The sequence below is a fragment of the Phyllostomus hastatus genome, unplaced genomic scaffold, assembly GCF_019186645.2.
Source record: "Phyllostomus hastatus isolate PE091 unplaced genomic scaffold, TTU_PhHast_1.1 phas_scaffold_501, whole genome shotgun sequence".
Taxonomy (NCBI): domain Eukaryota; kingdom Metazoa; phylum Chordata; class Mammalia; order Chiroptera; family Phyllostomidae; genus Phyllostomus; species Phyllostomus hastatus.
Genome location: NW_025334033.1, coordinates 28,082,811 through 28,106,089, shown reverse-complemented (window position 1 = coordinate 28,106,089; position 23,279 = coordinate 28,082,811). Strand labels below are relative to the sequence as shown.

The following is a 23,279-nucleotide window of genomic DNA, read 5'->3' as shown; positions in this document are numbered from 1 at the left end:
AAACAAATTTAATCATCTGACCATTGTCTTAAAAAGCTGCCAAACATGAAAAATGCATCATGGGATCAAACTTGAAGCAGAGTTTAATTGGTTTTGTCAGTCCTAATCTTATGAATAACTAACTAGTCATTGAAATAGCATCCTATTAAAAAAGAATAATTATTTTTAAGGATTAACAATTTTAGAAGAAAAAGTTCTTTATCTTTAATGTTGATATAAAACCATCTCTAGTTATATGAAATGTTTCATATGACTAGTTTCTATGAAATTGTATAAATGTTTGTCTTCCCACTAAATGCTAGTAAGTTTCCTAGGGTTTGCAGGTAGTTCTGGGCAGTTTTGGGCTTTACTATTTCTTGTGACAATTAAATGCTGTTCTTTTCTCATGAGTTTCACCTACTACATCCACACCTGCTCTGTGGTTGGTCCCTTCCTCTCATTCCAATTGTCGGTTTGTGGAGGGGTTAGAGTTGTCTTGTGAACAACTGACAGTTATCAGATTGGTTTCTCTACAAAGAGGTGAGCAAAGAGCAGGGCTTAAAGCAGGTAGCTGCTAGGGAACCAAGTGTTTTGTTTGTTCTCTTGGAACTCTTGTTGAAGAAATGGGAGTGAGAAGAGATAATGAATGTAACAATGCATGCCAAATGTTTTCTCAGATTGACTCTCAAAAGGATTAACCATTTAAAAAACTTTATACAGATTTGGTTATTTTGCAAACATGTCCTCTAGTTCATCTGCTCTTTTACTTTTCCTGTTTTATTACTTTGGTAAGTTGTAATAATTTTGGTGCTATAGGAATAGTAACAGGAATAAGTAGCCCCTAAAAGACTTTAAAATATTGTCTCAATACTGTGTGTTTGTTATTGTTTCTTTATTTATCAAGCTATCTTTTGAGTCTTTCTGTTAGGGACAGTTATTTCTATCTAGATTTCTCTTTCCAGATTCATACTAGTCAACCTATTTAGATAAAACTTACATAATGTATTGTTGCCATGATCGATGATTGCATTTTACTTTTAAATTTTATTAAATCTTCGTTCTAATAGACTTTATGTTATCTGGTATGGTATATCTTAGTACCTCATTTTTCTTTCAAACAAATCTTAAATAAAGGCTTTTTAGAGGATAACAATCTTGTCTATAGGTCTCCTCTCTTGCTGTTGGTCTGTATTCTTTGTGGGCGATATAAGGGCAGTAATTGAGCCCTTTTCATTGTAACAGCAAAATTGACCTTAAGTGTTAACAATCCTACAAGGTAACCGGCTGCTGTTGGTTTAGGATTTCAGGCAGGCATGTGTATTCCAGAATAACTGTGATTCTGACAAATAGCCTTCCGTCTAAGGAAATGTGTAATCAACATCTGGCAGAGAAATAAAATGAAGCCCTGCTGGTACTGTTTCAGTTCTACTATGTTTGGATCTTCATTGTGGGCTGTTGTTTCTTGGATACCTAGGAACCTATTTTTTAAAATCATATACAATGTAGATTCTGGGGGACTTTCAGTCAGGATAGAGGTATAGGTAAGCACGGGTCACGCCTTCACACAACCACAACAAAATTAAATTAATCCATAGAACAACCATCACTCAGAACCATCAGAAATTGAGTTGAATGAAAGTCCGACAACTACAGAATTAAAGTAAGCACATTCATCCAGGCTGGTAGGAGGGGCAGAGACATGAAACTAGCTGGCCGTACACCCTTGTGTGGTGGATAAATATTCAGGAGGGGTATCTCAGGAGTGAAGAGTCCCAGCCCCACACCAGGCCCCCCAGCCCAGCGTTCAGTGCCAGGAAGACAAATCCCTATAACTTCTGGGTATTAAAACCAGCGTGGATTAAGTCAAGGAGAGAAACTTCTGGATTCCCAAGCAGTTCCTATTAAAAGACCCACGCACAGATTTACTCAGACTCACTTGCTCTTAGCTCCAGCACCAGGGTAGCACCTTGAAAGGTATCAGTGGCACACAGGGAGGAACCGAGGCATCTAGCATCAGGGTGAGAGCTGGGGGACAACACTCTTCCAGACAGAACAGCTGGCAGGGGCCATTGTTTCTTTTCTGAACCTGAACAGAGCCACAGAGCTGGCAGGAGACCACCATATTTGAGACTCCATCAACCCAGTTCACATGTTTTGGTAGCTCTGGCATTTCCCTGACGCAATGTCCAACCCAGCTTATGGGGCTCATCCCTTCACATCTTAAGTCTTCTCAAACAAGCAACATCTGGCTTCATTGAGCCTGCAGCCCCTGTACCTCTTGCTAAGTGACACCAAGCTAGGTTCACAGCTTGTCTTCGCCTGGCAACCTCCAGGGCCAGCACAAGGAGCAGCCACCTGCAGATTACTTTGTAGCTAGCTCACTGCTGGGTGGCCCCAGGCAGAACACAGGTGGTAGCTGACCTTGGCTTGTACCACCCAAGAAACCCAGAGCCTGTACACCAAGTGGACAGCTACAGATAATGTTGGAACACCATCACTCTGCCCCTGCACAGCTGGTCTTCCACAGAGGGAGGAGGTTGGTGGTCAGTGGTCACAGCCAGTCCTTGCAGCGGACTGCTGGGTAAATCCCTCCCACTGATCTGCCAACAGCAGCCAAGACTCAACTATAAGAGGAGAATGTAGTCACACCACATAGAGGGTAAACCTTGAGTACTCAGCTTGGGTAAAAGGGGAGGCTGCCAAAACAAAGAGACAAAGAAACATGGCCCAAATGAAAGAACAGATTAAAACTCTAGGAAAAAAAAAATAAACAAAATGGAATAAGCAATCTGTCAGATGCAGAGTTCAAAACACTGGTTATAACAATGCTCAAGGAACTTAATGAAGACCTCAACGGCATAAAAAAGATTCAGTCAGAAATGAGGGATACACTAATTGAAATAAAGAACAATTTATAAGGAATCAACAATAGAGTGGATGAAGCCAAGAATCAAATCAGTGATTTGGAACATAAGCAACCAAAAAACAAGCAATCAGAACAAGAAGAAGAAAAAAGAATCCCCCCAAAATGAGAACCGTATCAGCAGCCTCTGGGACAACTTCAAGCTTTCCAACATTTATGTCATAGAGGTGCCAGAAGGAGAAGGGAAAGAACCAGAAATTGGAAATCTATTTGAAAAAATAATGAAAGAAAACTTCCCTAAATTGATGAAGGAAATAGACATGCAAATCAAAGAAGCAGAAAGTCCCAAACAAGATGGATGCAAACAGGTCCACTCCAAGAACCACCATACTAAAATGCCAAAGGTTAAAGATAAATAATTTTAAAAGCAGCAAGAGAAAAGAAGTTAGTTAATTACAGGGGAGTTCCCATAGACCTTCAGCTGATTTCTCAAAAGAATCTGCAGGCTAGAAGGGATTGGCAAGAAATATTCAAAGTCATGAAAAGCAGGGACCTAAAGCCAAAATTGTTCTACTCAGCAACACTATCATTTAGAATGGAAGGGCAGGTAATAAGTTTCCCAGACAAGAGAAAACTAAAGGAGTTCATCATCACCAAACCGTTATTACATGAAATGTTAAAGTGACTTATTGAAGAAAAAGATCAAAACTATGAACAATAACATGGCAAAAACATATCTATTAACAACTGAAACTAAAAACAAACTAAGCAGCCCTGGCTGGTGTGGCTCAGTGGATTGAGTGCCAGCCTGCGAACCAAAGGGTGGCCAGTTTGATTACCAGTCAAGGCACATGCCTGGGTTGTGGGGCAGGTCCCTGGTTGGGGGTGCATGAGAGGCAACCACACATTGATGTTTCTCTCACTCTTTCTCCCTCCTTTCCCCTCTCTCTAAAAATGAATAAATAAAATCTTAAAAAAAAGAGAAGAACAGAGACAAAATCATGGATATGGAGAGCAATGATGGTTGCCAGATAGGAGGGGGGATTTGAGGGAATAGGTGAAGAGCTGAGGGGATTAAGAAGTACAAGTAGGTAGTTACAGAATAGCCAAGGGGATATAAAGCATAGTATAGGAAATGGAGTAGCCAAAGAATTTATACTCAATGACCCATGGACATGAACAAACATATGGGGATTGCCTTAGAAAATAGGGGTTACTGAGTGGAAGGGGGCAAAGAGGGAAAATTGGGACAATTGTAATAGCATAATCAACAAAATCTAATTTTTTAAAAATCATATGAAGTTTAAACAAAGTTGTGCAATGAGTCTCTCCTCCATCCTCATTGATATTTCTGGTTTTATTTATTTATTTATTTATTTATTTAATTTTAAAAATTCTTTTTAAAAAAATTTTTTTTTATTTATTTTTAGAGAGGGAAGGGAGGGAGAAAGGGGGAGAGAGAGAAACATCAATGTGTGGTTGCTGGGGGCCGTGGCCTGCAACCCAGGTATGTGGCCTGACTGGGAATCGAACCTGCGACACTTTGGTTCGCAGCCCGTGCTCAATCCACTGAGCTACGCCAGCCAGGGCTGGTTTCATTATTTGTTCGTTTGTTTGTTTAGTGTAATCGGTTTGTGATTTTTAAAAAGATTTTATTTATTTGTTTGTTTGTTTATTAGAGAGGGAAAGGAGGGAGAAAGAGAGAGAGAGAGAGAGAGAAACATCAATGTGTGGTTGCTGGAGGTCATGGCCTACAACCCAGGTATGCACCCTGACTGGGAATCGAACCTGCGACACTTCGGTTCGCAGCCCGTGCTCAATCCATTGAGCTACGCCAGCCAGGGTTGGTTTTATTTTTTAACAGAGTTTTTCTAACAATTGTAAAAAAGAAAAATCTCTCCACACTGCTAATCTTGCTGCCTTCCATGAGCTGTAGGCTGATTGTTTCCAATGTCCTTTATTCATAGTGCTCCCAGAAGAGCACCTTGAAGCTCCCACTGACCGAGCAGGCTAGAACCATGTGCTGAAGGGGTTGACTGAAGGATGTAAAACCTTCTGTTTGCCAATAGAAGCCCCTCATTTTTGAGCATACATGATTGTATTCCTAGTTTCAGCTGTATAACTCTAAAAAGGTTTTGCTTTTTTATCTGTTAAGTCAATTACCCAAAATCAGATTGAATATTTCTTATAAAGATTTCCAGTATACAGTTTTGAAAGTATTATGTTCGATGAAGGATCTGTTGCCCCTTGTGGTTTGTCAGAACCCAAAGACTTTTTCATCAGAAACAACACTTTGTATTTTAGTATTTAGATCAACCTGTGTCTGGTTCCATATTAATTTGTCGTTATGTTTGTTTGATTCCATGTGAATGATTTGAGATCTTGCAAACAAATTCTATAATTGCTGGCTTTGACAATGGTATGATGGAAGATCTAAAACCAAAAGGAGACTTGAGAGTGATTCTTCTCTATCTGAAGAGCTAAATGAATAAGGAAGTGACTCTACAGGATAATTAATGTTATATATTTTTCTTCTAACTTCAAGAATCTTGAGAAACTTGAAGTCCAACTCTAATAATTGTTGATTTTACAATCAAATGAGGGAATGAGTTCTTTAGCATTCCTTGGGGATATAATATAGCCGGTTCTTGAATAACATTTTGTTCAGTGTTGTTTTATTAGGACAACTCATCAGTGCTCTAGGAACTCCTTTTTACACCACTTAGCCTGTTGCATAGAATTGGTTTCATTATACATTGTTTTGCCACAGTTCTAAGACTCTACTAACAACATTAAGTGAGGACCTACTGTGTTCCAGTCTGCATGAATTGATTTAGATAAAACTTTCTAAGAAGCAACAGGATAGACTAGATAACTTCAAGAAAACTTCTGAATTCTGTGACTTAATGTTTTCTGTATTTTAAGAAGAATGCAGAAAACTTCGAGTAGGTTCAGAAAGAGTTGTCAGAGATGATCAAAAAGCTAAAAAAATAGGACCACTGAGGATAGGTTAAGGGAGTTGAAATTACTTTGCCTGAATAAAGGAAGTCTAAGAAATGATTGAATAGTTTTGTTATTTGAAGATTATTGAGGAGCTATTTTATCTGTTTTAGAAGACATAAAAGAGAGAGGCTTAAATTTCAGTGGTGGAGATTTAAATTACATACAAAGACCTTCCCTGCTGTGAAACTTACTTAACACCAGTACAAATTATCAAGGGAAGCTGTGGAATCTCCTTCCTTTGAGCCTGTCTAAAAAGTAGGATAAGTAATGCCCTAGCCAGTGTGGCTCAGTTGGTTGGAACTTCATTGCGTAAACCAAAGAGTTGCTGGTTTGCCTAGGTAGTAGGTTCAGTTCCTGTCAGGGCACATGCAAGAGGCAACCGCTCAATGAAGTTTTTCTTTCTCACCAATATTTGTTTCCCTCTCTACCCTCCTTCACTTCTCTCTAAAATCACTGAACATGTCCTCAGGTGCGGATTTTTTTTTCTTTTTCTTTTAAATATATTTTATTGATTATGCTATTACAGTTGTCCCATTTCTCCCCTTCACTCCCCTCCACCATGTACACCCTCTCCCACCCACATTCCCCCCCTTTAGTCCATGTCCATGTGTCATAAGTTCCTCAGCTTCTACATTTCTCATACTATTCTTACCCTCCCCCTATCTATTTCCTACCTACAATCTATGCTACTTATTCTCTGTACCTTCCCCCCTCTCTCCTCCTCCCACTCCCCTGTTGCTAACACTCCATGTGATCTCCATGTCTGTGGTTCTGTTCCTATTCTAGTTGTTTGCTTAGTTTCTTTTGGTTTTGCTTTAGGTATGGTTGTTAATAATTGTGAGTTTGCTGTCCTTTTATTATACATGTTTTTTTTTTTTAAATCTTCTTTTCTTAGATAAGTCCCTTTAACATTTCTTATAATAAGGGCTTGGTGATGATGTACTCCTTTAACTTGTCCTTATCTGAGAAGCACTTTATCTGCCCTTCCATTCTAAATGAAAGCTTTGCTGGATAGAGTAATCTGAGATATAGGTCCTTGTCTTTCATGACTTGGAATACTTCTTTCCAGCCCCTTCTTGCCTGTAAGGTCTCTTTTGAGAAGTCAGCTGACAGTCTGATGGGAACTCCTTTGTAGGTTACTGTCCCCTTATCTCTTGCTGCTTCTAGGATTCTTTCCTTCATTTTTACCTTGGCTAATGTAATTATGATGTGCCTTGGTGTGTTCCTCCTTTGGTCCAACTTCTTTGGGACTCTCCGAGCTTCCTGGACTTCCTGGAAGTCTATTTCCTTTGCCAGAATGGGGAAATTCTCCTCTATTATTCGTTCAAATATGTTTTCAATCTGTTGCTCTACCTCTTCCCTTCTGGTACCCCTATAATTCGGATGTTGGAATGTTTAAAGATGTCCTGGAGGTTCCTAAGCTTCTCATTGTTTTGAATTCTTATTTCTCCATTCTTTTCTGTTTGGTTGTTTCTTTCTTCCTTCTGGTCCACTCTACTGTTTTGAGTCCCAGTTTCCTTCCCATCACTATTGGTTCCCTGTGCATTTTCCTTCATTTCTTTTATGGTAACCTGCATTTGTTCATCTAATTTGCGCCCAAAATCAACCAATTCTGTGAGCTTCCTGATCACCAGTGTTTTGAACTGTGCATCTGATAGGTTAGCTATCTCTTGGTTGCTCAAAGGGATGAGTTCTGGGGCACTGATTTGTTCTTCTGTTTGAGCCATCCTCTCTCTTTTTTTTTTTTTTTTGCTCTGGTCACTCCTGTTACTGTGAGGGGTGGAGCCTTAGGTGTTCACCCAGGCTGGGCACCCCAGTTGCTAGATTGTGACGTTGTATGTGGGGGTGGGGTCAAGAGGGAACAATGGCGGGAGCTCCGTTCTCCGTGGACCTCAGTCCCTTCGCTGGGATCCTGGGTTGCACACTCTGCTCTGCTCCACAATTGCCGCCTCACTGGGTCTGCCAGCTGCCGCTTGCGTACTCAGGGTTCACCCGCTGCAATCTTGCGTGCCCCAGATGCCTTATGCGCTCCCAGTTGCCTTATGCGCCCAATTCTCCGTGTTCTTCGCACCGCATCACACCGCACCACGACCCACCGGAGCCTCGACCCGTGCTGGCTGCTTGTCTCCGCCCCTCCTACCAATCTGGATAAACGGGTCTATTTCAACTTCTTGGCTGTCCGACTTCCATTCAGATAAATTTTCTGTCAGTTCTGGGTGTTATTCTGCCTCTAAATTGTTGTTCCAATCTTGGTTGTGCGTGGAGGTACGGTGCGTCCACCTATGCCTCCATCTTACTGGAAGTCCTCAGGTGTGGATTTCAAAAAAAAAATATAAGTAACCATTTAACGGGGAAAAGGACAGTTTTTTCAACAAATGATGTTGGGAAAATTGGATATCTACATGAAATGAAAGTGGACCATTACTTTATACCATATACAAAACTTAACTCAAAATGGATCAAACACCTAAACATAAGAGCTAAAATTATAAACCTCTTAGAAGAAAACTTAGGGGAAAACTTCATGACATTGGATATGATATGAAAAGTACAAGCAATGAATGATAGATAAGTTGGACTTATCAAAATTAAAAATTTTTGTTTTAAAGGACTCTGAACACAGTGAAAAGGCAGCTCATGAAATGGGAGAAAATATTTGAAAATCATATTTCTGACAAGGAGTTGACATCAAGAATTTGTCTTTTTAACCATTCTTAAGTATACAGTTTAGTGGTATTAAGTACATTCCCATTGTAGAGCATCCATCTCCAGAACTTTCTCATCTTCCTCACCTGAAGCCCTGCACTCATTAACCACCAACTGCCCATTTTCTTTTGCCTCCAGCCCCTGGCAACCACTATTGAACCTTCTGTTTCTATGAATTTGACTGCTCTATAAGTGGAATGCTGTAGCTTTTTTTCTTTCGAGACTGGCTTATTTCATTTGGCATAATGTCCTCAGGTTCATCCATGTTGTAGCCTGTGCCAGAATATCCTTGTTATGGCTGAATAATATTCCATCTTATGTTTGCAATAAAATGTACCCACATTTTGTTTATCCATTCCTTTGTTGATAGATACTTGTGTTGCTTCTATCTTTTGATTATTGTGCATGATGCCACTATGAACATGGGTGTACAGATATCATTTTGAGTCCTGATTTTGTGTGTGTAGATATCCAGAAGTGGGATTGCTGGATAATATGGTAATTCCATGTTTAATTTTTTGAGAAATTACCACAGTTTTCCAAACGAGCTGCACCATTTTCCATTCCCACCAGCAATGCACAAGGATTTAAGTTTCTCCATATCCTTGCCAATAGTCATTTTTTGTGGTTTTGTTAACAAAATCATCCTACTGAGTATGCAGATGTATCTTTAAAGATGATGTTTGATTTTCTTGTTACCTAGTTGCCTGGTATACTGTCAATTCAAAAGTATTAACCAGCCAATTCTTGAAGTTTGGTATACAGCCTAGTGTGGGAGTTCAGCTATTTTATCTCTGTGGTCTTTAGAAAGTTCTGTATTTGAAAACTTGAACACCGTATCAATTAAAGTTACACGTTTTAATTGCATTTGTAATGTAATTTTCTTAAATGTAAAACTGTACATAAAAATTTTCCTACAGCATTATTCATAATACAGAAAACTGAAAGCAATCCAAGTGTCCAAAAATTGTGTGTGTGTACATACATACATGTGGAGGATTCCTATAGTCATTAAAATAATATATGGCTTTACTCACTGCTGTGGAAAAATGTAATTCTCACATTGTCAGATTTCAAGGCACATTATAGAACAGCAAGTACAGCATGATCTCATTTATTTAAAATATATTTTTAATCTATTTATATATGTGAATATTTGAAAGAACATTCACCAAAATGTTAATAGTCTTCTCTGTAAAATGATAGGAACTCAGATTATTTTTAGCTTCTTCCTGATTTTTGTGTATTTGAAATTTTCTTCCTGAGCACATAGCATTTTTCTAAAAACAATAAAGCTGTTTATCACCCCAAATTCATAATAAAACAAGCAGGAAATACATACTGTAGTTAATTTAAAGCTTTGGCATCCGGTTTCCTAGGAAAATACATTTCAGGAGAACACTTAATGAGGAAGGGGAGCTATCCTTGAATGGTGGCTCATACAGAGTACTTTTACTTAAATATCTGTGGAAAGGATTGTATGTAGTTTAGATTCATCTTCCCCCTTGCTTTGATTTCACAGAGAAATTGTGGTAAGAAAGTACTATTGTGTATGGATATTATCTCTAAAATATTAAGTGGTTTTATGGGTGAAAAAGGTTGAAGGGATTAAGAAGTACAAATTGGTAGTTACAGAATAGTCAGTGGAATGTAAAGTCAGTAATATTGTAATAACTAGGTATGGGGTCAGATGGGTATGAGATATATTGGGATAATCACTTAGTTATATAATGTCTAATCACTGGTGTGTACACCTGAAACTAATATGTTGTATATCAACTGTAATTGAAAAATAAAAAATTATTTCAAGTCAAAAGCAGAAAAGTACAAAAAAATATTAAGAGGTCTTAGTCAGGTTTATGCTGAAAACCTAGGAACAGAAAAATTCTACTTGTCTGATTCTGATCACAGTATTTCTCTTTGGATTTCAGGAACCAATAAAATCACGTGCTCCACAGCTTCATTTAGAGTACAGGTTTTATAAGCAGCTTGGCAGTGCAGGTAAGTCAAGTCTGTTTTCTCCGTTTACAAACATGCAGCTTACTGGAAGCCCTAAAGTATGCACATTTTCTTTACTTCACTCTTTTATCAGACTGTATATCTCCGCTACTTGCTATATAGGAAAATAAACACAGTCAACTGAAAAGCTACTTCCTCTTTGGCTTCTGGAAGAGCAGTTGAGTTGATTGGGGATCTGTAATGCTCTTACTGTACCTATCAACCAACCTTTGAGTGCTTTCCCCCACCTGAAACACACATAGTACGGGGTTTTGCTTTTTGATAGTTTATTCATTCTCTTTCTTTTTCTTTATGTATACCGAAAGAAAGGATGAGTGCTAATTTATAAGCTATATTTTACCACACTGAGACTATATTGTCTGTTTTAAAGACATACTGTAAAATACACGTTCTGACTTGCCATAACACTGTCATTTTATCCATTGTTCTCATTAATTTAGAAGACCTTTTTATATAATGGTAATGACCTATGGCCTTTGAGGATTTTTAAAAATTTAGTTTATAATTTTAAAAACATGCCTCTTCATTCATTTTGTTTTGTTTTGTTTTGTGTTTACCTAAAAGCTTTAATTTTTTTAAATATCTTACTGGCTTCCAGAAAAATATCTTAACTAAGCTTACCAACCTTAAGGAAGTTGTACCTATAGCATATCTCTCACAGAAGATGAAAACTGTAAGTGCTAGTTTCATTATTTGACATTGGTAGACATTCCTCTGCTTTATGATTTCTTCAGTGTGACAGTTTTATGTGATTGACTGAAACGTGGTTTCTTCTTCAGATATCACTATTGAAGATGCTATTTAAGGAATTTGAGTTTCACTTCTTTAGAATATATAGAATTATATAAGAGCTACTTGGCGTTATTAAAGTCGTCCTATACTCTGACCATGGCAGTAATCAGCCATAGTCATAACCTAGGTTGGCCAGGATGAGCATTTGTCTTTCATTGAACCTCACAGGAGTTCTTGCTCACAGTACCCTCTTAGTATATACTATTTGTTCATTGATGGTATCCTTAAATGTGGAGTGTGCCTGAGTTAGGATTTAACAGTGGCAACTGAGTGCATAGGACCTATGGGACATATGTATAACTTGAGGCTTGACTTCCCGTAACTTTAAGGTTGGCTGTTATGTGTTTCCTAATTTTATAAATTTCATGGTGATAATCATGACAACTCATTTATGGTAAACATGTTGATACACATCTCACAAATTTAAGGCACAGGTAAAAATATGCTACATCCAGCCCAACTGAGAAGTTTGAGTGGGTCTAAGAAAAGCGACCAGGCCAGTTCCCAGAATGTCCTCTGTAGGCCCTTCCAAATTGTCCCACCAGATCAGGCCAGTGTTCCCTTTTCACTGTGGAGCCCCAATATCCCATGAACCTGTTAACATAGGAATAGCTTCTGTGCCACTGTGTTCATACTTTCCCCAAATACAGGAGAACATACAGATTCTTGACATTTTGACATTCTGCATGCATGGAAAACATTATTAAATAAGATCATTGCAGGAAAGTGGACTTAAAAAGTTGCCTTTCCCTTAAGGCAGCAAGGAAAAACTGCAACCTCTGAGACCAGAACATCTATTGCGATCAGTGGGCATAGGGGGCTGCTTTTGTAGTGGTCAGGCCAGCTATTGGCTCATAGTCAGGTGGGCTGGCCACTTTTGGCTGCCCTCCCAGTATCTCTTCTGACAATCATCTAAAAGTCACAAAGCCTTTTATATGAAGTTCAGTGGCCATTCCTAACATCCTAACATCTTGTCTGCTTTTTGTGATGGTTCACTGTTCTTAGAGTAGCTGTGATGAGTGTCATCTTCTTGATATTCTTGCCTGCAGCTAACAAGATAGCCGCAGGCTTTTCCAAGGTAGGAAGAGCTTTAGAGATCAGTTATAGATTTCCACCCAGTATAAGAATTGTATCTTAACAATTGGTCATCCATCTCTGCTTGACTATTCCTAGCCACAGAATTTATTGATCTGTAAGGTCAATTCAGTGTTGGAAATGAAGTGTTGAAGGCATTGGAATTCTGGCCAAAATTTGCCCTTCTTTATTTTCATGGAGCACTGTTGAGCCCTTGGTTACCAGCTCTGAGGCATTTGTCACAATTGTTATATACTGCCCCCTCTACCACCCCTCTCCAAGTCTTGTTTTTACGCCATGTGCCTTCAATTCATTGTCTTTTTTGTATAACATGATTTACAGATACTTCACCATCATTGCTAGCAAGCATTTACTTATGCACGACACACTCAGTCCGAGTTTTGTGACATTCCCCTTCATCTTCGTAAAACAGCACCAGTAACTCTGGATACGGAGAGAGTGGGATTATTATCCTCCTTAATCTGGACACAATATTTCTTTTGATTTAGAGTAGCTATTTTAACAGCCAATTCACATAGTTGGTTTCTATGATTTTATGGAGTTTTACTCAGCTGAAACCTTTACATATTTTTCATATAAGCTGCCGTCAAGGCTTTTTGCATTTTGTGGTTATATAATTGATTTTGAGCACCTAAACCTCTTAGATGCCATGTTATTTTATCCCATTATTACTAATACTGGGATATTTTTCAGTCCTGATTCTGTTTTTAAAAGGCTCGTTTCAATTGTGATTGCATACCCTTCTGCCCATGAGACTGTAAGCTCCTTAAGAACAAAGCTTGTGCTTTCACCCGTGTTTCCGTTGTAGAGGCCCAGCATAGTTCTTTCACATAGTAGGCGGCATTTTGATGACCGAAAGAAGTTGGAAAGATTTGATAAGCATACCTTTTTAGAGTTTTGACGAGTTATTAATAAAAATATTCTCTGGGAATGGACAAAAATGGAAATTTATATTGAAAGTAGAACAGTTGACAAGAAAATAGACAAGGTTTCACCACCTCACCACCTCAACATATAAATACATTGTGTTCTAGTGAACACAAACACTGGAACTGCTTCGCTAACTTACAAGCACACGTGTTTCTCTCCCTATTTTTCTAAAGTGTGTTCCCAGCTGCAAATCTGACTCATCTCATCAGTAGTTAATGTTGGAGCAGCCAGGGCCCATGTGCCGCTCTCATTAGAACCACACAGTAACCGAGATAATGTGATAGTATTTTTACTCACTGTTGCTTTGTCATTATTCAGTATAGGCCAGTGATTTGCAAAATATACTTAAAACAAATCTTATTGTGACTGACGTTCATTCAGGAAATTATAAAATAAATGGATGAAATTGTGGGGGAGAAATGAGTGATTATGAATATAAAGAATACTGCTGTTGCTATTGTGACCAGAGCTTGAGGCTTTAAATTCTTAAAATAGGAACTTTTGTGTTGGCTTGGGAACATGGCCATTTCTTCCTTGAGTCACCAGATCTTAACCATTACCTAGAGTTTTTGACCCCCAAGTTGTGCTGACCATGTGATCTGGAAATGTATACGTTTTCTACTCATGTGGAGATACAACGAAAATGGTAGCACTGGATGATCATGAACATGGTTTAAGTTGGAGCTCTTCCTGGTTGTCCCTTGTTTTCCTTGTTTGAGCTCTGTTTCTTACCCTCCAGCCCACTCTGTTCTCTCGTGGGCAGTCACACTTCAAGCTTTGTTTGCTGATGGTAGCTTTGCCATCAAGAATTTCAAGACCTGATTATTCACTGTGAGGGTTGATATGTCAGTATATTCAGGGAAGAAAGCAAAGGGGGACTTGAGGGCCGTGAAGCTAAGAATGGGGATGTTGATCTTCCTAATAACTACCATGTTTTCCTTTTTTTTTTTTCATTTATTATAGAACCAAATAACAAAATGTTAGGGAACTTTTTGAAAGGAAATAATGCTCCATGCTCTTACCACCCTAATGCAGCTACATTTCATTTGACTATTTCTGTCCTTTTCATGTGCAGATATATGTCACAGTTAACCTCAGCTCACACCCAACAGCTTGTTTTCTTTCACTGTGTCATTGTAGCGTTTGTCATGGTGTGCTGCAGAGTCCCTGTTTGCAATCACTGTGTAATATCCCATCAGTTTCAAAAACTAGAATTTAGCCAACCATTTTGTGTTGTCACATACTTAGATTGCTTCTATTTGAGGAAATCATTTTCCACTCTTCTGATTCCCAAGTATTATGACACGCAGAACTTTTCTTTCATGTGTCTCTTCCATTTATTCCCATTTCTGTGATAATGGTGACGATTTGTCAAATGTTCCAGGAGCTATTAAATGATAGATTCAGTTTATTCTAAATTATGCTAAAGCAAAAATATTGAAAGAAATTTCAGAAGATAAATTTTGGCTTTGTATAACAGTTTTAACAGTGTGAAAGTAATCTAAATGTCATCAACATGGATCTGGATAAAAAATGATGATATTTAGAAGCTAGAGTCCTAGGTACTCATATGAAAAGATGCCCCAACAAATTTTTAAGTGAAAAGTTTTACAAACTATATAGCATGATTGTATTCGTGTAGCACAAGAAATGCATATGTTAATACAGATAATGTTAACATGAACATAAATATTTGAGTAGATATACATAAAATTTAATAACAGTAACCTTTAAAGAGTGTGATTAGAAATGGGAAGCAGTGTCACTGTTAAATTTTGACTTTAATTCTTTAGTATTGTGCATTTTTCCTCTGACCAATGTTATGACTAAATTTTTAAAAACACAAATTATGTGTTTTATTTTGAATACATTAAGTAGATACAGTATCTACTTAATTTTTTTAAACGATATATTTAGTTATTTTTAGAGAGAGAGGAAGGGCCCTCTCTCTCTAAGAGAGAGAGAGAGAGAACATCAGTTGCCTCTCATATATGCCTATGCCCCGACCAGGGAGCAAACCTGCAACCCAGGCATGTGCCCTGACACAGAATCAAACCATCAGCCTTATGCTTTGCAGGACGACACCGAACCAACTGAGCCACACTGGTCAAGGCTACTTAATTTTTTAAAAGACTACAGCAGTGGCTTTATGGTCTTTCCCTTACCTCTTCCATCACCAAGCAACTGTTTTCTGTCCCCATTTCTCTTGAGCTGTGTGTTAAGAGTTTCAGGCGTAAGTTCAACAAATGATAAAAGTGATGCAACGCCTTGTTTCCTTTCTTTCCAAACACCTTATAGGAAGTAAAAGCAAATTGTGAACTGTAGTAAGCTGTCTTATGCAATAGGATTTCCTGTCTCTTAGAGGGAGGGCAGTTTTCAGGCAGAAGTTGAGCACGTATATTCTGGATGGTGTGAGAGCGAATTTTGCAGGGGTAAAAAGTTAAAATACATGATTTTTAAGACTTATTTGATTCTAAGATTTTATTAAAAGTAAAACTTTTTTTAAGTATACTGTATTGATTACACTATTACAGTTGTCCCATTGTGTTTCACTCTTTGTCCCCCTCTTCCCTGTCCTCCCCTGCTCCTTCCAGCATTCCCCCTACTTAGTTCATGTCCATGGGTTGTACATATAAGTTCTTTGGCTTCTCCATTTCCCATACTGTTCTTAACCTTCCCCTGTCTATTTTGTACCTATCAGTTATGCTTCTTATTCCCTGTTCCTTCCCACCCAGTCTCCCCTCCTCCCCTCTGATAACCCTCCATGGGATCTCCATTTCTGTGATTCTGTTCCTGTTCTACTGGTTTGCTTAGTTTGTTTTTGTTTTTTAGTTTCAGTTGTTGATAGTGGTGAGTTTGTTGTCACTTTACTGTTCAATTTTTGATCATCTTCTTTTTGTTAGATAAGTCCCTTTAATATTTCCTATAATAAGGTCTTGGTGATAATGAACTCCTTTAACTTGACCTTACCTGGGAAGCACTTTATCTGCCCTCCCATTCTAAATGATAGCCTTGCTGGAGAGAGTAATCTTGGATGTAGGTCCTTGCCTTTCACGACTTGTAATACTTCTTTCCAGTCCCTTCTTGCCTGTAAGGTTTCTTTCGAGAAAGCAGCTGATAGTCTTATGGGAACTCCTTTTTAGGCAACTGTCTTCTTTTCTCTTGCTGCTTTTAAGATTCCTTATCTTTAATCGTGGGTAATTTAATTATGATGTGTCTTGTGTGTTTCTCCTTGCGTCCAGCTTCTTTAGGACTCTCTGAGCATCTTGGACTTGCATGTCTATTTCCTTCACCAGGTTGGGGAAGTTCTCCTTCATTATTTTTTCAAAAAAGTTTTCAATTTTTTGCTCTTCCTCTTCTCCGTCTGGCACCCCTATGATTCAGATGCTTAAAGTTGTCCCAGAAGTTCCTCAGCCTCTCCTCATTTTTTTGAATTCTTGTTTTTTCATTCTTTTCTGGTTGAATGTTTATTTCTTCCTTCTGTTCCAAATCGTTGATTTGAGTCCCAGTTTCCATCCCTTCACTGTTGGTTCCCTGTGTATTTTTCTTTATTTTACTTTGTATAGCCTTCACTTCTTCCTTTATTTTTTGACTGTACTCAGTCATTTCCATGAGCCTCCTGATTACCAGTGCATTGAACTCTGCATCTGATAAACTGGCTTTCTCCTCGCCGGCTATCTCCTTGTTGCTTAGTTCTTTCTCTGGAGTTTTGATCTGTTCTTTCATTTGGGCCATATTTCTTTGTCTCAGCACACATGTTATGTTGTAAGGGGTGGAGCATTACATATTCACCAGGGCAGGGCAACCCTCTTCACTGTGTTGTCGTGCTATATGAAGGGAAGGGGTTAGAGAGCAAACCGTGCTGCTTCCTCAGCTCTCGCCTTGCTTTGAGTCACTTCTCCTGCTACACTCAAGCAAATTGGGCCCTTCTGGTGCTGATTCCCAGGTGGATGGGTTTGTGTTTGTTTTAGGACCCCATGGGTCCCTCCAGTGGTCTCTTCTGTGAGACGAGGAGTTTCTCCCACCACCGCAACCCCCACAGGTTTTTACAGCCAGAGATTTTGAGGCTTTATTTTGCTCTTGCAGGAACCCTGGGTTGCACAGTCTGTCTTGCTACCCAGTTGTTTCTTCTGATGTATTTGCACACAAATGTGCTACCACCTGGTCTTCTAGCCTCCGCCTTGCCTCGAGTCCTATCCATCCCAGCTGCCCATCTCCACCCATCCTACCAGTCTGGATAAATGTTTCTTCTTATAACTCCTTGGCTGTTGGACTTACATACAGTTCAATTTTCTGGCAGTTCTGATGGTTCTCTGTTTTTAAATTGGTTGCTATCCTTCTTTTGGTTGTGCAAGAAAGCAAAGCATATCTAACCATGCCTCCATCTTGGCCAGAAGTTAAAAATAAAATCTAAAAAACCACATATTACTGTATATAAGAAACATTTTAGTACACATATTATACTTGGTATCTTCCTCAGTTTCAGAAAACATAAACATATTTTTAGAATTTAATTACATTATAAATATAACCCTGGCAAAAAGGACATGCAGGGAACCGTGAATCAAAATGAGAACATTGTCTAGTGTTTCATATAATTGGATGGCTGGGGATGAGGTAGGGTTTTATGTGCACATCATGGTTCGAACCTGAGAGAGCTGGAGAATTTCTAAATTTATCACAAAGAAAAACTTATTAAATGTGAAATTCTATAATTATATGTAATGACTATGAAAAATTACTGTATTTTTCCTCAGTGTTGGAAAGTCAAAGTTTTTGATTTTCTCTGTGACTAAATTAAACATCCTTCAGTTTTGTCTTATTTTTGTTTTATTCCTCCTTATATCACTGTGTTTTGATTTTTCAAGGCACAAAGGACTTTGGAATTGAGCACAATTATGCTTTTCAGATGTAGTTTCTATAAGTTGTGAGTGCACAAGATTAGGAATCTGGGACTTAAAGATGGACTCCGTGTTCCCTGAAACTCGCTGGCCTTCGTGGGAGCTTCAGTGTTGGTTTGGCATGGTGATCCAGTCTCACACGAAAGAAGAGCAATATTTAATTATGGTAATTAAAAGCTGTGAGCCTTGGAATCAGCAGATGGAATCATCCTTTGAATTATAACCATGTCTCTTATGGTCTTAGCATTTTTTTCAGTCATCAATGTGTTAATTGTATAATAGTCACCATGTATAAGTCCCAAATTTATTTTTCTGTTATAAAAATGTTTTTAGGTTTCCCTGTGTTCTCAGAGTCCTTTCACTTAGAGAAGTATATACATTGTTAATTTTAAAATTTCCTCGCCCAGAAGTCTTTTATCCTCTACACCTCTCACTTATGCTTGTATCCTAACACACAGGAACTGGACCTGATGACAGGTTTGGGGCAGAGATAGGCAAAACCAGTGGCCTAAACCACAAGAAGCCTAAAGATAGGTGAGGGACAGTATGAGCATGAAGGTTCATAGCTAGATATGGGCTGGCCACGTGATAAGGGCCTAGTATAATATGTGTTTGATAATTAAATAAAAAGTGAATAAACCAGAACCAAGCATGCAGCAGAAATGGCACAAGAAGGGAGGGAAGGTGAGGGAATGAGTCAGAAAGGGCAAAAACAAATGAAAGAGAATGGGGATTGGTAAATAGTGAGAAAATAGGACTCTAGATATGGATATGAGAGTGCAAGTAGATAAAATATGGTGGAGGCCTCTGGCTGGTGGCTATAAAGTTGCCTGCTATTATTGTTCTCAGATCTAACTGTTTCTTAGGAAGAGTGATTTTGAACCATAGCTTTGACGTTTTTAGTAAATAACCTACCCTACTACTTTGACTAAAAATTCCTACCACCTCACTGGGCATTTGGGAAGTCCTAACTGTAATATAGACAGACACTGCAATGATCTCTTTGCTTCTGGACCCTTCCTAGTTATAATGAGAGGTCCTAAAAGTAGTGAAGTAACTCACCTTGCTTTGGTTAAACATTTAATTCCATTCCTACCTAGCAACCTGCCTGGGAAGAATTCTCAAGGGCTCTAGGAATAAATATTATATCATAGCTCATCTAAGTCTGAGCTGCTGTGTCCTGGTTTTTGAGCAGCTGTTCTAATTTGCTAATGACTATTCTGCTTTGGCTGTCTTATAAAGGAGATGCTAATCCTGAAGTTAAAAAAGACAGCAAGAGCCCTGGCTGGTGTGGTTCAGTGGATTGAGTGGTAGCCTGCAAACCAAAGAGTCACCAGTTCAATTCCCAGTTAGGGCACATGCCTGGGTTGTGGGCCAGGTCAGGTGTCCGGTAGGGGGCGTGCAAGAGGCAACCATACATTCATGTCTCTTTCCCTCTCTTTGTCTCCCCCTTCCCCCCTGTCTAAAATAAATAAATAAAATCTTTTTAAAGAAATCTTTAAAAAGATTTTATTTATTTAACAAAGCGTTTGTTAAAAATCTTTAACAAAGCCAAGGCAAAATCTCATGGGGCAGAGAATGCAAGTCTTAGGTATCCAGTAGGTACTTCATTTGTTACTTCATTTTTCCCATTTTTGAGCACAGAGTTTAGTAACTAACTTACCTAGGGTCACACAGTGGGCAAAACTAAGCTAGAAATATTTGTCCTATGTTTTTGTATGGTAGATTCAATGCAGTTCCCATCAAGATACCAATGGTGTATTTTTTTCACACAACTAGAACAAATAGTACAGTTTTTTGTAATATATATATATATGCATACATACACACGCATACATATACTTAACAGATACTTGGGGCCTTTAACCCATTATCTTTTACCTAATTCTAATAGAGTGGTGGAACATAGCCATAAAAATATTTAATTAAAGCAGGTCCAGAATCTCCCCCTAGTGAAAGAATAAGATTATCTTTTTCATATGGTGCCCCTAAATTTCATGCCTTAGAAGGCTGCTTTGTTGCCTCTAAAACCTTTTATGGCCTTTGCTGATCTAGGTTGTGAAACATTTCTTTCCAAAACAAATTAATCATTTATGTTGAATAGAAGTGGCATGTATACAACTGAGAAGTTCAGAGCTATCTTATGCAAACCATTTTCACCCACTGAGACCTTTATGCTGTGAATAAAGAGTTTGTAGAGCTGATTGAGCTTTGCAATTTTGCAGTTTCTGGGAGGGAATGATGTTATATATTATAAAAAATATATAGGAGGTACCAGTTGGTACCAGAAGAAGAGCTTCAAATCTAGACAACTGTTAAATTAAAAAGAACATGGTGCTCACTTCAGTAGCACATATACTAAATTGGAACAATAGAGAAGATTAGCATGGCCCCAGCACAAGGATGATGCACAGATTCATGAAGCATTCTGTATTTTTTAAAAAGTTAAAAAGAACATGGTTCTGCTTCAACAGAAGAATAAAACATGACTCTGAAGAAAATCGTAAGAAAGTATGAGATCAACAAAAACCCTTCGATAATGTTGTGAACTTCCTGAGGAGGAGTGCATTGTAAATAGGCTGGGCAAACATAGGAAGCAGTACACAGGAAATTAAAAATAAGAACATTTGAAAAGATACTGGAAAGAGGGGAATTTTACTTAAAATAGAAGTGAATCATATAAGGAGAGTAGTTGGGAACAAGTAATATGCCTCAACGTAGATGCCCAACAGTCAGGAGTGCTTAAAGAATTTAGAAAAACTTTTTGGTCTCCAGTTGGGCAGAAAGTTTTTATAACAACAAAAGGAGGATCTGTGGGAAAGAAAATGAAATCTGGATCCTTTCTTGCCATGTATAAAACTTTTTTCAAATCTCTCTGCCAGGGGTATTACAGAGGGAGGAGACATACAACACTAAGTTCAGGGCAAACTGATCTTAAATATTATAAAAGGGAAGCCTTGAAATTACATTTTGAGGACTGTGGAGATTTAGACACTTGCCATCTCAAATTACAGGCAATGTGAATTACAGCCAAGAATTGGAGTAAGGAGAAAGTTTTAGCCCAGTTTTTTCCAGTTTTTTTGTGACTCAAATGTGAATCTTGTGCCCATACTATGCCTCAGTTTCCTTATTCATACAACAGGAAAACCTTCTGTTTCTTACCGAGTTTGCAGACCTGCTGGGGTTGAATGAGGTAATGTCTGTAAAGGCCTTGAATTCTTAAGGGAAAGTCTACCTAAACAAAGCAGTATTGATATATATTAAAATTAAAGACCTAACTTCCCTGTAGAAATGGAAATACCCTATTTACATTTCCCATAGCTTTAAAAAATATCAGAATGAAGGGCAGATTTCCTCTAAATGGGATGCCACAGAAGAATTGAGTGGGGAACAGCTTCATTTTTGAAAAATTTCTGATGCATTCTCAAGCTGTAGTCACTTGATACTTCCCAGTCCTTTCTTTGATTCAATAGAGCAAAATTTCTGGCTACTGTGAACCCATCACATCTATAATACTGAAGGAAGTGTTTATTTCTTTTAGAGGAGCTGAATGTGGTCAGGTTGAAACATAATTATTCTCATTCAAGCCTCTTTGGTGAGAAGGAACAATTTTACTTCCACAGCTCCAGCTATGGTCAGGACCAAACGTGAACTGAACCAGCTAGACTGTCCTTGTGCTGTGGTTACAATATGGTTTTACAGAACTGATAGGTATGGAGTTTGATCTTTTTTTCTGGAGCTCTTTTCCCGGATAGTGTAAAGAAACAGGTAGTAAATATTTTAGGCTTTGTGGACCATCTGTCTCTCTTGTAGCTATTCAGCTCTGTTCTTGCAGCATAAAACAGCCATAAACACCATATAAACAAATGAGCTGTGTTTTAAGAAAGCCTTATTCATGGATACTGAAATTTAAGTTTTATGTAATAGTCCCGTACCATGAAATTCTCTTCATCAATTTTTTTCAAATATTTTAAAATGCAGAGATTATTCTTATCATACAAAAGTAGGTGGGCCAGATTTGGCCTGAGCTATGCTTTGCTGACCCCTGCTCTGGAATGGCCATGACCAACACTCCTATTCCTTTTTATCACTCCATTTAATTTATCACTCCAGGATACAGAAATTAACCCCAAAGAAGTATATTCCATTCCACCCTTGAGGCACTATATTGAGAGCGTGCACAGAGAACCATATCACTCTCATCCTGTGGACTGTTCACAGTGTAATATGCTGCTGGATTGTAAGGTTTTTAAGGGCAAGAAGCATCTTTTATTCATTATTATAAAACTTGAATCTCATTTGTTCCAAAGAAGAGACTCAACAAATTGTTAAATTGATGAAATCTCTGTATGTGAACTCTTTGAATAGATTTCATTGGTGGTAAGATCACCATGTTAAGTTGCAGCCTCTTTCTTTCAAGCATACTCTCTTCTCTCCAGACTGTCGGCTTCTTCATTTGCTTATGCCAACAATTCTTGATAAACTATAGTAAGGAAACAGAATAGAGATATAAATGAATAATTTAAGATATTAGAACAAAGTCCCCAAATTATTTTTTTATTGATTATGCTATTACAGTTGTCCCATTTTCCCCCCTTCATTCCCCTCCACCCTGCACACCCCCTCCCACCCACATTCCCCCCTTTAGTTCATGTCCATGTGGCGTAAGTTCTTTAGTTCCTACATTTCCCGTACTATTCTTGCCCACCCCCTGTCTATTTTCTACCTGCCATCTATGCTACTTATTCTCTGTACCTTCTCCCACCCTCCTCCCACTCCCCCCTGTTGGCAACCCTCCATGTGATCTCCATTTCTGTGGTTCTGCTGCTCCTGTTCCAGTTGTTTGATTAGTTTGTTTTTGTTTTTGTTGTAGGTGTGGTTATTAATAATTGTGAGTTTGCTGTCATTTTAGTATACATGTTTTTTATCTTCTTTTTCCTACATAAGACCCTTTAACATTTGATATAATAAGGGCTTGGTGATGATGTACT

At 38.3% G+C, this 23,279-nt stretch overlaps 1 protein-coding gene and 1 non-coding gene across 4 annotated transcripts in view; both read left to right on the top strand.

The window, feature by feature from the left end:
• Positions 1-23,279, top strand: part of CSNK1G1 (casein kinase 1 gamma 1) — a 164,107-nt gene that overhangs the window by 69,769 nt on the left and 71,059 nt on the right. For all 3 annotated transcript variants that reach the window (XM_045822461.1, XM_045822459.1, XM_045822462.1), the window contains one exon: positions 10,483-10,552. In XM_045822461.1, the coding sequence (XP_045678417.1) occupies positions 10,483-10,552 (70 nt within the window). The remainder of the gene's footprint in view (positions 1-10,482; positions 10,553-23,279) is intronic.
• LOC123808983 lies at positions 20,623-20,726 on the top strand. The gene has a single exon (XR_006783869.1). It is a non-coding gene; the product is annotated as a U6 spliceosomal RNA (small nuclear RNA).